The following is a 13,997-nucleotide window of genomic DNA, read 5'->3' on the forward strand; positions in this document are numbered from 1 at the left end:
GCAAGACTCCGTCTCAAAAAAAAAAAAAAAAATTAGCCGGGTGTGGTGGCACACACCTGTAATCCCAGCTACTGGAGAGGCTGAGGCAGGAGAATTGCTTGAACCTGGAAGGTGGAGGTTGCAGTGAGCCAAGATCGCGCCACTGCACTCCAGCCTGGGTGACAGTGAGTCTCTGTCTCAACAAATTAATTAAATTAAATTGAATTAAATTAAATTAAATTGCAAGGATGATACAGACAGCTCCCATAGCCCTTGTGACCTGCTTCCTCCAATGGTTTTTTTATTGTTGTTTGGTTTGTTTGTTTGTTTGTTTGTCTTTGGAGATGGAGTCTCACTGTGTCACCCACGCTGGAGTGAAATGGCAAATGGCAAAATCTCGGCTCACTGTAACCTCTGCCTCCTGGGTTCAAGCGATTCTCCTGCCTCAGCCTCCTCAGTAGCTAGGGCTACAGGTGTGCACCACCACGCCCAGCTAATTTCTGCATTTGCAGTAGAGACGCAGTTTCACCATGTTGGCCAGGCTAGTCTCGAACTCCTGACTTCAGATGATCCACCTGCCTCGGCCTCCCAAAGTGCTGGGATTACAGGTGTGAGCCACTGAGCCTGGCTCTATTGTTAACATCTTACATAACTGCAGCACATTTAGCACTACTAGGAATTTAACACTGTCACATTACTCTATTTCTTTTTCTTTTTTTATAGTTATTTTTAAAATTTGTATTCAAGACTCAACATAATCATTTTATTTTCCTTTTTTTTCTTTTTGAGCTAGGGTCTTGCCCTAATTGCCCAAGCTAGAGTGCATCCATCAGGATCCTAGATCACCGCACCCTCAAACACCCACACCCAGGCTCAAGTGATCCTCCTGCCTTAGCCTCCCGAGGAGCTGAGACCACAAGTGTGCCCCACCACATCCAGCTAATTTTTTTTCTTTTTCTTTTTCTTTCTTTCTTTCTTTCTTTCTTTTTTTTTTTTTTTTTTTTTTTTTTTTTTTTTTTTTTTTTGAGATGGAATCTTGCTCTGGCGCCAGGCCGGAGTGCAGAGGCACAATCTCCGCTCACTGCAACCTCCGCCTCCTGGGTTCAAGTGACTCCGTCTCAGCCTCCTGAGTAGCTGGGACTACAGGCTCAACCCACCACGCCCAGCTAATTTTTTTATTTTTAGTAGAGACAGAGTTTCACCATGTTGGCCAGGATGGTCTCTATCTCCTGACCTCGTGATCCGCCCGCCTCGGCCTCCCAAAGTGCTGGGATTGCAGGTGTGAGCCACCGCGCCCGGTCAAAAGATCGTCTTTCTTTTGACACAAAAGTGCTGGCAGCCCCCATCCTCTGGTACCAGAAGCCCCTCAGCACAGTCTTTTCCAGTTGTGGACGGAGAATTAGGCAGTGGATTGCTGTCCCCTGCAGGCAGGACTGAGAAAGGCAGCCCCTGTGCCCTCCTTTTTCTTGAATCCGGTAGATTTGGGGACGTTTGCTTCTTTCTTCTCCACCTCCTTCGCCTCTTCCCCTCCCCACCCCAGTTAAAACAAAACAAACAAACAAACAAAACAAAACACCACCCTGGCACAATTTCGACAAAATCTATGAGAAATAAAACATGCAAATGTGCACAACCTTGGATCTAGCAATTCCATTGGTTGCAAAAGTCAGCCGAGATTTGTGGGCACGGATCGTGTTCATTTATCTAGGGCAGTATTAGGGCTGTTTCTAATTTGTTGGCTATTACAAATAAATCTTCAGTGAACATTCATGTACACAATTGTATATATGTCTATACTTTCATTTCATTTGGGTTAAAACCTAGGAATCTAATTCTTTTGTCATAGTATAAGTGAATGCTTAATCTTTTAAAGAACTGTCAGACTGATTTCTAAACTGTTTATGCCGTTTAACATTCACAACAGCAGCACGTTTGAGTTCTAGTTTCAACACGTCTTCACAGACACTTGGTAGGCACAGTCTTTTAATATTTTTCTCATAACCATTTTTTTTTACTAGGTTTTTGATACAGAGGGAAATAGAGAAGAAACCAAAAATTCCCATAGTCCTCTGCTGACATTAAAAAGATATATGCAAGGGTCGGGAGCGGTGGCTCACGCCTGTAATCCCAGCACTTTAGGAGGCTGAGGCAGGGGGATCACGTGAGGTCAGGAGTTTGAAACCAGCCTGGACAACATGGCAAAACCCCGTCTCTACTAAAAATACAAAAATTAGTGAGGCATGGTGGTGGGCGCCTGTAATCCCAGCTACTTAGGAGGCTGAATCAGGAGAATCTCTTGAACCTGGGAGGTGGAAGTTGCAGTGAGCCGAAATCGTGCCACTGCATTCCAGCCTGGGCAACAGAGCGAGACTCTGTCTCAAAAAACAAACAAACAAACAAAAAGATATAGGCATGTACACATCCTATGTAAGAAAACTGCACAGTGCTGAAAGGATGAAAAGAAAGAAAGGAAGGGGCAGGGGTGGTGGCTCACACCTGTAATTCTCGTGCTTCAGGAGGACTGCTTGAGGACAGGAGTTTGAGACCAACCTGGACAACACAGCAATACCCTATTCTCTATTGATTTGTTGTTTTGTGGATTTTTTCATTTGTTTGTTTTTTGTTTTCTGAAATGGAGTCTTTGTCTGTTGACCAGGCTGGAGTGCAGTGGTGCGATTCTGGCTCACTGCAACCTCTGCCTCCTGGGTTCAAGTGATTCTCCTGCGTCAGCCTACCAAGTAGCTGGGACTACAGGCCCCTGTTACCATGCCTAGCTAATTTTGGGTTTTTGTTTGTTTTTGTTTTTTCAGTAGAGACAGGATTTCGCCATGTTGGCCAAGCTGGTCTCAAACTCCTGACCTCATGTGAACCACCTACCTTGGTCTCCCAACGTGCTGATTTAAATATATATAATTTGTGTTTGTTTTGTTGTTGTTTTGTTTTGTTTTGTTTTTGAGATGGAGTCTGTTGCCCAGGCTGGAGTGCAGTGGTGTGATTTCAGCTCACTGCAACCTCTGCCTGCCGGGTTCAAGCGATTCTCCTGCCTCAGCCTCCCAAGTAGCTGGGACTACAGGCGCATGCCACCACGCCCAGCCAATTTTTTGTATTTTTAATAGAGACGGGGTTTCACGCTGTTAGCCAGAATGGTCTCGATCTCCTGACCTCGTGATCCGCCCACCTCGGCCTCACAAAGTGCTGGGATTACAGGCGTGAGCCACTGCGCCTGGCATAAAATAGATTTTTAATTGTTTTAACATACCACCAACCTTGTCACATAATATTGTCATTTACCTAAAGCTGAAAAATTAATGGATACTGATTAGGTTTACAAAATTAGGCCCAGCTATCCATTGAACGCTCAGAATATGGCAATAAAAGAGAACGGGGGCGGCGCACGTGGCTCAGGCCTGTGATCCCTGCGCTTTGGAAGGCTGAAGCCGGAGGATCGCTTGAACCCAGAAGTTCGAGACCAGCCTGGACAATATAGCGAGATCCCATCTCGGCAAAAAAAAAAATTAAATGAAAATATTAGCCGCGCTCAGTGGCGTCCGTCTGTAGTCCCAGCTACTGGGGAGGCCGAGGCGGGAGGATCTAGAGCCCAGGAGTTCAAGACTGCAGTAAGCTACGATCGCGCCACTCCACTCCAGCCTAGGCAACCGACCAAGACCATGTCTCTAAAAAAGAAAAAAAAAAATCAAGGAGAGAGAATAGTTCACCCAAAAGTGTGCAAAACCCTCAAAAAGGGGTTGTTTCCATCACCCTGTCTGAAGAACTGAAGACCGGAAGTGGGCGCCAATTTCGGAAGTGTGGCAGGAGACAGGATGCGAACGGCACTCCCTCGCTTGGCTCTTTGTCCCGCCCACTACCCCGAAGTGTGGCCCAGCTCCAGAACTAAGAGCGCATGCTCACCTTGTAGCTCAGCCAATCAAAGAGAAGTGAGGCGGGCATTCAGGAGGAAATAGTGTTTGCAAACAGGAAGTGTGGCAGTACATCTGCCGAACCACCGGAGAGTGTTATGGAGGCCTACGAGCAGGTCCAAAAGGGACCCCTGAAGCTGAAAGGCGTCGCAGAGCTGGGAGTGACCAAGCGGTGAGGCCCGAGGGCCCGCGGGATTCCATCTTCACTCCCCTTAGACCTTTTCTCTGGACCCCTGACCCTGACCCTCCGACCCGCCCCCTCCTCATGTCTTTTCCAGGAAGAAGAAAAGAAGGACAAAGACAAAGCGAAACTCCTGGAAGCAATGGGAACGAGCAAAAAGAACGAGGAGGAGAAGCGGCGCGGCCTGGACAAGCGGACCCCGGCCCAGGCGGCCTTCGAGAAAATGCAGGAGAAGCGGGTGAGCAAAAGCAGAAGGCGACGAGGAGGGCGGGGACACCTGGCGCCGGGAGACTCGAAATTGGGGTCAGGGCTGGGCGCTCGGAGGGCAGGGAAGCGGTCAGAGGAGACCTTAATTACGGGGAGATGATGCTGTGCGTGAGTGAGAGAAGAGTCGCCCTCTGCCGGGGGAGCGCCAAGGATGAGAAGACCCCGCTGGCCCTAGTGGGCAGCAGAGGGGAGAGCTGGAACTGGCGTTGAAAGGAGGCCAGAGCTGGAGACCTGGGTTTGGATTCCAGTGCTGTGGCTTATTTGCCCTGCGACACTAGGCCAGTGACTTTCTTATTTCTGTGCCTCAGTTTACTTCTCTGTATGAGTCAGGATAGTGATTTATTCTAAGAGGGTTGGAAACTCGGGAGGAAGTCATGAAAGTAAAAGGCAGTGCGTAAATGCTCAGTGGATGCCAGCTCTTGATATTAAATGGCCATGCTCACCGCTCGAAGTCACCACAAAGTTTGTTTCCAAGACAACTTTGGCAGATTCAAACATGTTGTTTATATTTTTTATTTATTTATTTTTGGTGGGGTCGGAGCACTGCAGCCTCTGCCTCCCTGGTTCAAGCAATTCTCCTGCCTCAGCTTCCCGAGTAGCTGGCAGGCGCCCACCACCACACCCGGCTAATTTTGGTATTTTTAGTAGTGTCGCAGTTTCAGCATGTTGGCCAGGCTGATCTCGAACTTATGATCTCAAGTGATCCGCCCGCCTCAGCCTCCCAAAGTGCTGGGATTACAGGCGTGAGCCACCGCACCCAGTCTCAGCTGTTGATGTTGAATGGCCATGCCCGTGACAACTTTGTTTGTATTGTATTTAAGGCTCCAATAAATTATTGCTTCTTGATATTAAACACAATAAATGTGTGCAGTGGAGAACAGAAGAGTTCATAGTAAGATAGATAAACTGGGTCCATTATGCTAGGGAGACAGAATAATCAGTGCGGGTCAGTGATTCTTAACTGGGGATAGTCTCCACCCCACAAACCCCCACCCCTAAGCACATGCGGCAATGTCTGGAGACATTTTTGGTTCTCAACTGGGTTGGGGTGGGGACTACTGGCAACAGTGGCTAGAGGCCAGGGATGATCCTTCACACCCTGTAATACACAGGACAACCCGCTACAGCAAAGAATGATCTGGCTCCAAATATCAGTAGCACTGAGGCTGAGAAACCCTAACCCTGGTCTAGGTGATTCTGTACAGTGACACTGGGGAAAATGGACATTGGGGACATTGGGACAATTAACTCCTTAATCCCAGGTCTAATTCAGGCATACAGAAAACACATGGGTGCACTACCTCTGGCAAGACAGACCTGAGTTTGACTCTGCCTGTACCACGAATTAGTGGTGTAACTTTGGGCAAGCCAGTTACCGTTTAGTTAAAGTAGCAGTAAAGTCTACCTCACAGGGTTGTGGTAAGGATTTAACAAGTCAGGTGGGCGGATCACAAGTCAGGAGTTTAAGACCAGCCAGGCCAACATGGTGAAACCCTGTCTCTACTAAAAATACAAAAATTAGCCGGACGTGGTGGCACACGCCTGTAATCCCAGCTACTTGGAAGAGGCCGAGGCAGAAGAATTGCTTGAACCAGTACCTGGGAGGCAGAGGTTGCAGTGAGCTGAGATCATGTCACTGCACTCTAGGCTGGCAACAGAGTGAGACTGCATCTCAGCGAGACTGAGTCTCACTGTGTCACCCAGGCTGGAATGCAGTGGCTCGATCTTGGCTCACTGCAACCTCCGCCTCCTGGGTTCAAGTTCTCCTGCCTCAGCCTCCTGAGTAGCTGGAATTACAGGCGCCTGCCACCACGCCCGGCTAAATTTTTTTGTATTTTTAGTAAAGACGGAGTTTCACCATGTTAGCCAGGCTGTTCTTGAACCCCTGACCTCAGGTGATCCGCCTGCCTCAGCCTCCCAAAGTGCTGGGATTACAGGCGTGAGCCACCACGCCCGGCCTTTTTAAAATTTTCTGAAACAAAGCCTTGCCCTGTTGCCCAGGCTGGAGTACAGTGGTGCGATCTCGGCTCACTACAGCCTCTGCCTCCTGGGTTCAAGCGATTCTCCTGCCTTAGCCTCCCAAGTAGCTGGGACTACAGGCGCTTGCCACTGTGCCCAGCTAATTTTTGTATTTTTAGTAGAGACAGGGCTTCACCATGTTGGCCAGGCTGGTCTCGCTCTCCTGACCTCAAGTGATTCACCCGCCTCGGCCTCCCAAAGTGCTGGGATTGCAGGCATGAGCCACCATGCCTGGCCAAGTGAATGCATTTCTGTCCCTTCTAACCCTGAGGCAGTAGTCAGAGGCAGGACTGAGATTTTATTGCTGGAGCCAGAATGAGAGACTTACGCAGCTATCAAGAGACTAATAATGAGAGTTGAGAGTAGAGCAGTCGTGATGGAGCCAGTGGAAGGTAACAGGTTTAGAATATGTTTTCAAGGATGAATTCAGGGTTATCCGTTGGGCTAACCTGGGTAACCCCTAAGCTGGGAAAGAAAGAAGACTCAAGGATGACCAAGACTTTGGGCTGGGCAGTTTGATGAATGAAGGTGCTGTTTACTGGGGTGGGAAGGATTGCAGATAAAGCAAGTTTTCTGGAGTGGGAGTCGAGGGAGGGGAAACCAAAGCTATAGTTTTAAAGAAGGTAAATGCAGTGCCCCAGTAGAAATCCAAGTGGAATCAGCCAGGCATGGTGGCTCATGCCTGTAATCCCAACATTTTGGGAGGCCGATGTGGGAAGGTCACTTGAGCCCAGGAGTTCGAGACTAGCCTGGGCAACATAGCGATACCCTGTATCTGCAAAAACTAAAATATTAGCTGGGTGTCACGCCTGTGGGCAGAGTCCAGCCAGGTGCCTGGCATTGTGTGGCTGCTGGACAAGTCAGTGTGGCTTCTCACGAGGAGACACAGGCTTCGGCTGGGCTCGCAGCAGCAGGAGGAGGGACAGAGATGGGCAGGGTGCTCGCCTTAGAGGGAGAATCAGCCAGGTGAGGGCTGACTGGACACAGAAGGAGGTGAGGAGGGAATGAAGGAGAAGAGGGGAGACAGAGAGGAGCAGCCAGGTGGCCCCTACCAATAATATCTCATGATGCTCTGGGTTGACTGGGCTCAGCAGGGTCTGACCTCACTTGGAGTCTGGTGCGGTCAGATGGCAGCTGGGCCTGGAGTCTCTGAAGGTGCATCTGGGCTGGAGCATCTAAGATGGCTTTGCCGCCATATAGCTGGTGCCTCAGTGCTTTTTATTTTTTTAGAAAGAGTCTTGTTCTGTCGCCCAGGCTCCAGGCTGGAGTGCGATGGCACTATCTCAGCTCACTGCAACCTCCACATCCCAGGTTCAAGCTATTCTCCTGACTCAGCCTCCCAAGTAGCCAGGACTACAGGGACGCACCACCAAACCCAGCTAATTTCTGTATTTTAGTAGAGATGGGGTTTCACCATGTTGGCCAGGCTGGTCTAGAACTCCTGACCTCAAGTGATCCTCCCGCCTCGGCCTCCCAAAGGGCTGGCATTACAGACATGAGCCGCCATACCCCACCTGTCAGTGCTTCTTTCGTGGCCTCTTCCTTCATGTCATCTCATCCTCCAGGTCCTTTCTTTCCAGCAGGGCCATCAGACTTCCTACATAGCAACTGGCTTCCAAGGGCACAAAGCTAACACTGCCAGGTCTTATGCATGGACCCAGAACTGGTACTGCGTTCCTTTGAGTTAACTGAGTCCACGGCCGGGTCAGAGTCAGAGACTGCACGAGGGATGAATCATAGGCAGCACGGTTCATAGGTGCCACCAGAGAGTGGGCCACAGTCACCCAGCCAGAAGCATAGAGCCAGGTGTGGCCTCAGATCTGTCTGGCTTTATATCCCACACTCCCAACTCTTTTTTTTTTTTTGGACAGGGTTTCTCTCACTCTGTCGCCCAGGCTGGAGTGCATTGGTGTGATCATAGCTCACTGCAGCCTCAACCTCCTGGGTCAAGCAGTCCTCTCACCCCAGCCTTTGGAGTAGCTGGGACCATAGGCGCGTACCACCACAATCAGCTAATTTTTTTGTAGAGTTGGGGTCTCCTTACGTTGCCCAGGCTAGTCTTAAACTCCTAAGCTCAAGCGGTCCTCCTTCCTTAGCCTCCCAGAGTGCTGGGATTACAGGCATGAGCCACTGCGCCCAGCCCACACTCCCAGCTGCTACCAAATACTGACCTTTGCAGCTGTCATTGAGTGTTTGAAGTGAGGATCAGAGCAGGTCATGGTGCAGGAGGCATATTTCAGAATAACCCTAGGGATGGTGATCCTGGTCTTGTAGCCCTAACATCAGGATGGGAAGTGTCACTTGAGTACCTCCTCTGTGTCGGGCCCTTTACCTCTCTCTTTCTCATCATTCCTCAAACCCGCTCTGGGACTTTGTTTTCCTCCAAACTGGGAGTGCTAACAGCCACCTCGGGATGCAGGAAGCATGCCAACAGCTCCCAGCAGAGGCTGCTCATGGGTACACGCTCAGGCATTGCTGGTTCATTTCCTTCCACTCACGAAGCTGGCAACTGACCTGGGTTCCCTGTTGGACCAGCCTGGTTGGAGTTGAGGGAGGCGGACAAGGCACACAGCCTGAAACCTCCAGCTGTTCTAAACGTGGGAGCCAGGCTGGCTGGGGCTCCATCTTCCATCCCATGTCAGCCTGGGCTGTGTTGAGCCTGTAAACTCACCTCCATGTCTTTTCTCTCTCCAGCAAATGGAAAGGATCCTAAAGAAAGCATCCAAAACCCACAAGCAGAGAGTGGAGGTGAGTTGCTGTGTCCAGTCGGGGAGATTGAGCCATTCAGGGTCCCATCTGGGCCCAGAGGGTAACAGCCTGGCAGAGGGAGCCATTGGCACGTTGACGAGAAGGGAAGTTTACCTAACAGAAGTGACATTTCCCCAGGGTTCTTCAAAGGGGAGCCCAGGGTTCAGGAGTCTGTAAAACCTGGCAGGGTGAGTTTGAGAGGACGGGGCTCAGGAGAGATAGGATGTGGGAGAGGTGGGGCTTGGCAGTGCCGTTTCTCCCCAGCACCCAACTTGGGTCTGCGCTGACACCAGCCTTCTACTCCACCTTCCCAGGACTTCAACAGACACCTGGACACACTCACGGAGCATTATGACATTCCCAAAGTCAGCTGGACGAAGTAGCCACCTGCCCCGGTATGGAGTAGCATCGAGGATTCGCAAAAGACCACCATGGGGTTGTGTGTGTTTCCTTTGGTATATTCTAGAAACGTGGCCTTACGCACACCCTTGCATCTTCTGCTACAGACTGCTTTTCGAAGCTGTGTACCCTCATTCTGGAACTTGATTAAAGTAAGATTGTCCTTGTACTCAGTTTACGCTTCTTGGCAACGTACAGAAGATACACCCTTTTTGTTTGGATGGAAGGTTTCTCAGTTTATCCAGAGGTAAAGCCCATTGTGTGTCCGTGCCATGTAAAAATGTTTTCACCCCTGAGTTGCATCTAACGCTGTGAGGCCAGCCAGCTGTCTTCTTCTGGATGAGACAGACTCCAGAGGATAAGGAGCTAGCGCCATGGTGGCCTGCAGTGTGCAGAGCCCCACAGGACCCAGCGTGGGCGCCCTTCTGAGCTTCGTCTAGCTTCGGGCCTATGCTGTCCCCCACAGGCCCCAGGAAAGTCACTTGCAACTCTGTGGCCTTCAGACTTCCTCCTCAGCCACCTGGCCACTGAGACAGTGCAGCCTGGGTAGCAGAACAGCCACATAAGGCAAGAATGGAACGGACACACCTTGTTCCTGAGTCCGTTCCCCAAAACCCTCCTTCCAGGTACTTGTAATGGGTGTTTCCATAGCAGACGTTGCTAATGCATCACAGCGTTCTTTGAAATGAAACCCAGACACAGCCTGCCTCTCAGTCCTCAGCTGGGGGCTCCTAGCAGCCTCTTGTATTTACTCAGAGTAAATCACATGGATCCTGTTTGGCATTCCTGCCCTACGGATGCCTCAGGGGTGACAGGACCAGGGCAGAGCCCCAGTACAAACAGGCAAGGCTGCAGTCAAATGGGAGGGCCCAGGTGTTCCTGTTGGAGGGCTGGGATCTTGTAGGGCCTGTGCGTCCTGGTTGAGGATCAAACCACATATACTATTGGGAGAAAAGATCTCTGTCAACATAGATACTGAAAGAATAATGAAGGCAGAAGAGAAAAACCAAGTGTGGAGTTTGGGGTTGTCCTGTGTAAATTACACAATAAAGCAAAAGCCAGTTATAAGTCTGAGTGTCGTCTTTTTTTTTTTCAGACAGAGTCTCACTCTTGCCCAGGCTGGAGTGCAGTGGCGTAATCTCGGTTCACTGCAACCTCCACTTACCAGGTTCAAGTGATTCTGCCTCAAGCTCCCGAGTAGCTGGGACTACAGGCGACCGCGACCATGCCTGGCTAATTATTGTATTTTTAGTAGAAATGAGGTTTCTTCATGTTGGCCAGGTTGGTCTCGAACTCCTGACCTCAAGTGATCTGCCCGCCTCAGCCTCCCAAAGTGCTGAATATCCTGTTATAGGCTGTTTAATTGTTACCAAAATGTCTTGGATTTGCGGCACAGAAAAATATGCATACTGGAAAACGGCGACTCAGTTGGAAAAATTTCGATGGCACATCTGTTCCTGTGTGTGGTTCACACCTAAGAGAGATGACACACTTTCATTAGTAGCGGCTTTTGCCAGTGATTCTTGCATGGCCTGGTGGAAAGACAGTTTCAGACCTTTTCCATCCACAAGCCAGCAGCAGGAGTCTGCATTATGTACTACTGTGGTGGAAACCCTTTATTAGTATAGTGGAAAGGTAGTTATTTCAGTTCTTTCCCTGCAGAACAAATGGCTCCAAAAGGCAGTGGCTTAAAACAACAAAAATTTATTATTTTATTTTATTTTATTTTTTTGAGATGGAGTCTGGCTCTGTCGCCCAGGCTGCAGTGCAATGATGCAATCTTGGCTCACTGCAACCTCCACCTCGCGGGTTCAAGCGATTCTCCTGCCTCAGCCTCCCAAGCAGCTGAGATTACAGGTGCACGCCACCTAATTTTTGTATTTTTTTTTTTTTGAGGTGGAGTCTCGCTCTATCGCCCAGACTGGAGTGCAGTGGCCGGATCTCAGCTCACTGCAAGCTCCGCCTCCCGTGTTTACACCATTCTCCTGCCTCAGCCTCCCGAGTAGCTGGGACTACAGGCGCCCGCCACCGCGCCCGGCTAGTTTTTTGCATTTTTTAGTAGAGACGGGGTTTCACCATGTTAGCCAGGATGGTCTCGATCTCCTGACCTGGTGATCCGCCCGTCTCGGCCTCCCAAAGTGCTGGGATTACAGGCTTGACCCACCGAGCCCGGCCAATTTTTGGATTTTTAATAGCAATGGGGTTTCACTATTTTGGCCAGGATGATTTCGATCTCTTGACCTCATGATCCACCCGCTTCAGCCTCCCAAAGTGCTGGGATTATAGGTGTGAGCCACCGCGCCTGGCCAAAAATTTATTTATTATCACAACTCTGTGGGTTGACTGTGCTTGGCCAGAGGATTCTGTTGCATGGAGTGTGGTTCAGTTCACTCGTTTAGTTGCGTTGGCTTTCCTGGGGCCAGAAAGTCCAGGGTGGCGTCTCACCTTCCAGGATCTCCCTCCACATAGCCTATTGCTTTATTATTTTTTTTAATTTTTATTTATTTGTTTTGAGACAGCCTCGCTATGTTGCCCAGGCTAGAGTGCAGTGGTATGATCTCAACACATTGCAACCTCCGCCTCCCCATTCAAGTGACTCTCCTGCCTCAGCCTCCTGAGTAGCTGGAATTGCAGGCACCCACCACCACACCCGGCTAATTTTTGTATGTTAGTAAAGACAGGGTTTTACCATGTTGGCCAGGCTGGTCTCGAACTCCTGACCTCCAGTGAGTCCCCCGCCTCAGCCTCCCAAAGTGCTGGGATTACAGACATCAGCCACCACGCCCAGCCTACATAGCCTATTTCAGTGGCCAAAACAAGCCACGTAGCCAAACCCGGAGTCTGGCAGGGAACTCTACAGCGTGAACACTAGGCAGTGTGGTTTACCGGGATCCAATACCCTAACAGTCCACCACCACTGTCCTCAAATTTACATTTAGAATCATCTGGGGAGCATTAAAAACCGCCAAGGCCTGGTGCCAGGCACAGTGGTAGGCACACAAATGTAATCCCAGCCGCTCAGGAGGCTGAGGCTGGAGGGTTGCCTGAGCCCAGGAGTTCAAAGCCAGCCTGGAGAACAGAGATTCTTACTATGTGTTGGGGGTGTTGTGGCAGGCCAGGTCTCACTAATGCAGGCCTCCAGCCTCCGAAATGACTGTTTCAGTACTGACTGACTGGTTAATTTTGTGTGTGTGTGTGTGTGTGTGGAGATGGCTCTTCGCTCTTGTCACCCAGGCTGGAGTGCAGTGGTGTGATCTCGGCTCACTGCAACCTCTGCCTCCCAGATTGAAGCAGTTTTCCTGCCTCTCAGCCTCCGGAGTAGCTGGGGTTACAGGTACATGCTACCACACCCAGCTAATTTTTGTATTTCTAATAGAGACAGCGTTTCAGTATGTTGGCCAGGCTAGTCTCAAACTCCTGACCTCAGGTGATCCACCTGCCTCAGCCTCCCAAAGTGCTGGGATTACAGGCGTGAACCACCGTGCCCAGCCACGAGAGGCTTTTGATACTAATTGCCCACTGATTAAGCTCTAGAAGGAATCTGATGAGATGTCAGGACTATGACTTTTTTTTTTTTTTCTTTTGAGATGCGGTCTCATTCTGTTGCCCAGGCTGGAGTGCACTGGTGTGATCACGGCTCACTGCAGCTTTGACCTCTCAGGCTCAAGTGATCCTCCCACCTCAACCTCCTGAGTAGCTGGGATCACAAGTGCACATCACCATACCCTGCTGATTTATTTATTTCTTTGTAGAGGCGGGGTCTCCCTATGTTGCCCAAGTCTCAAACTACTGGCCTCAACCTCAAGTGATCCTCCTGCCTTGGCCTCCCAAAGTCTTGGGATTGTGGGCGTAAGCCACCAGCCCGGCCACAACTGTGACTTTTTACTGCTAAGGAAGAACATCAGGGTCTGTTCAAGACAGGAACAGAAATAGACACGATATGTAACAAACCCTATTGGACCTAGTCTCATATTTTGCCCAATTTATTGTAATGTTTTAGAGATCTTACTCTGTTGCCCAGGCTGGAGTACAGTGATGCCACCATAGCTCACTGCAGCCTTGACAATCTCCCAGGTTCAAGTGATTCTGCTGTTTCAGCCTCCCAAGTAGCTGGGACTACAGGTGCGTACCACCACGCTCAGCTTAATTTTTGTATTTTTTATAGAGATGGGGTTTCATCATGTTCCCTAGGCTAGTCTAAAACTCCTGGCTCAAGTGACCCTCTTGTCTCTGCCTCCCAAAGTACTGGAATTACAAGAGTAAGCCATAGCGCCAAGCAACTTTTTTTTTTTTTTTTTTTTTTTTGAGACGGAGTCTCTCTCTGTCGCCCGGGCTGGAGTGCAGTGGCCGGATTTCAGCTCGCTGCAAGCTCCGCCTCCCGGGTTTACGCCATTCTCCTGCCTCAGTCTCCCGAGTAGCTGGGACTACAGGCGCCCGGCTAGATTTTTGTATTTTTTAGTAGAGACAGGATTTCACTATGTTAGCCA

At 49.9% G+C, this 13,997-nt stretch overlaps 1 protein-coding gene across 1 annotated transcript; it reads left to right on the plus strand.

Moving 5' to 3' along the window:
- Positions 1-3,939: 3,939 nt before the first annotated feature.
- On the plus strand, positions 3,940-10,578 carry FAM32A (family with sequence similarity 32 member A). Its single transcript, XM_017893687.1, is given in 4 exon segments — positions 3,940-4,073; positions 4,179-4,315; positions 9,058-9,111; positions 9,426-10,578. Coding segments are annotated over 4 exon segments (339 nt in total). The 5' UTR covers positions 3,940-3,994; the 3' UTR covers positions 9,495-10,578.
- Positions 10,579-13,997: the final 3,419 nt, after the last annotated feature.

The sequence above is a fragment of the Rhinopithecus bieti genome, unplaced genomic scaffold, assembly GCF_001698545.2.
Source record: "Rhinopithecus bieti isolate Rb0 unplaced genomic scaffold, ASM169854v2 scaffold_23826, whole genome shotgun sequence".
Lineage (NCBI taxonomy): Eukaryota > Metazoa > Chordata > Mammalia > Primates > Cercopithecidae > Rhinopithecus > Rhinopithecus bieti.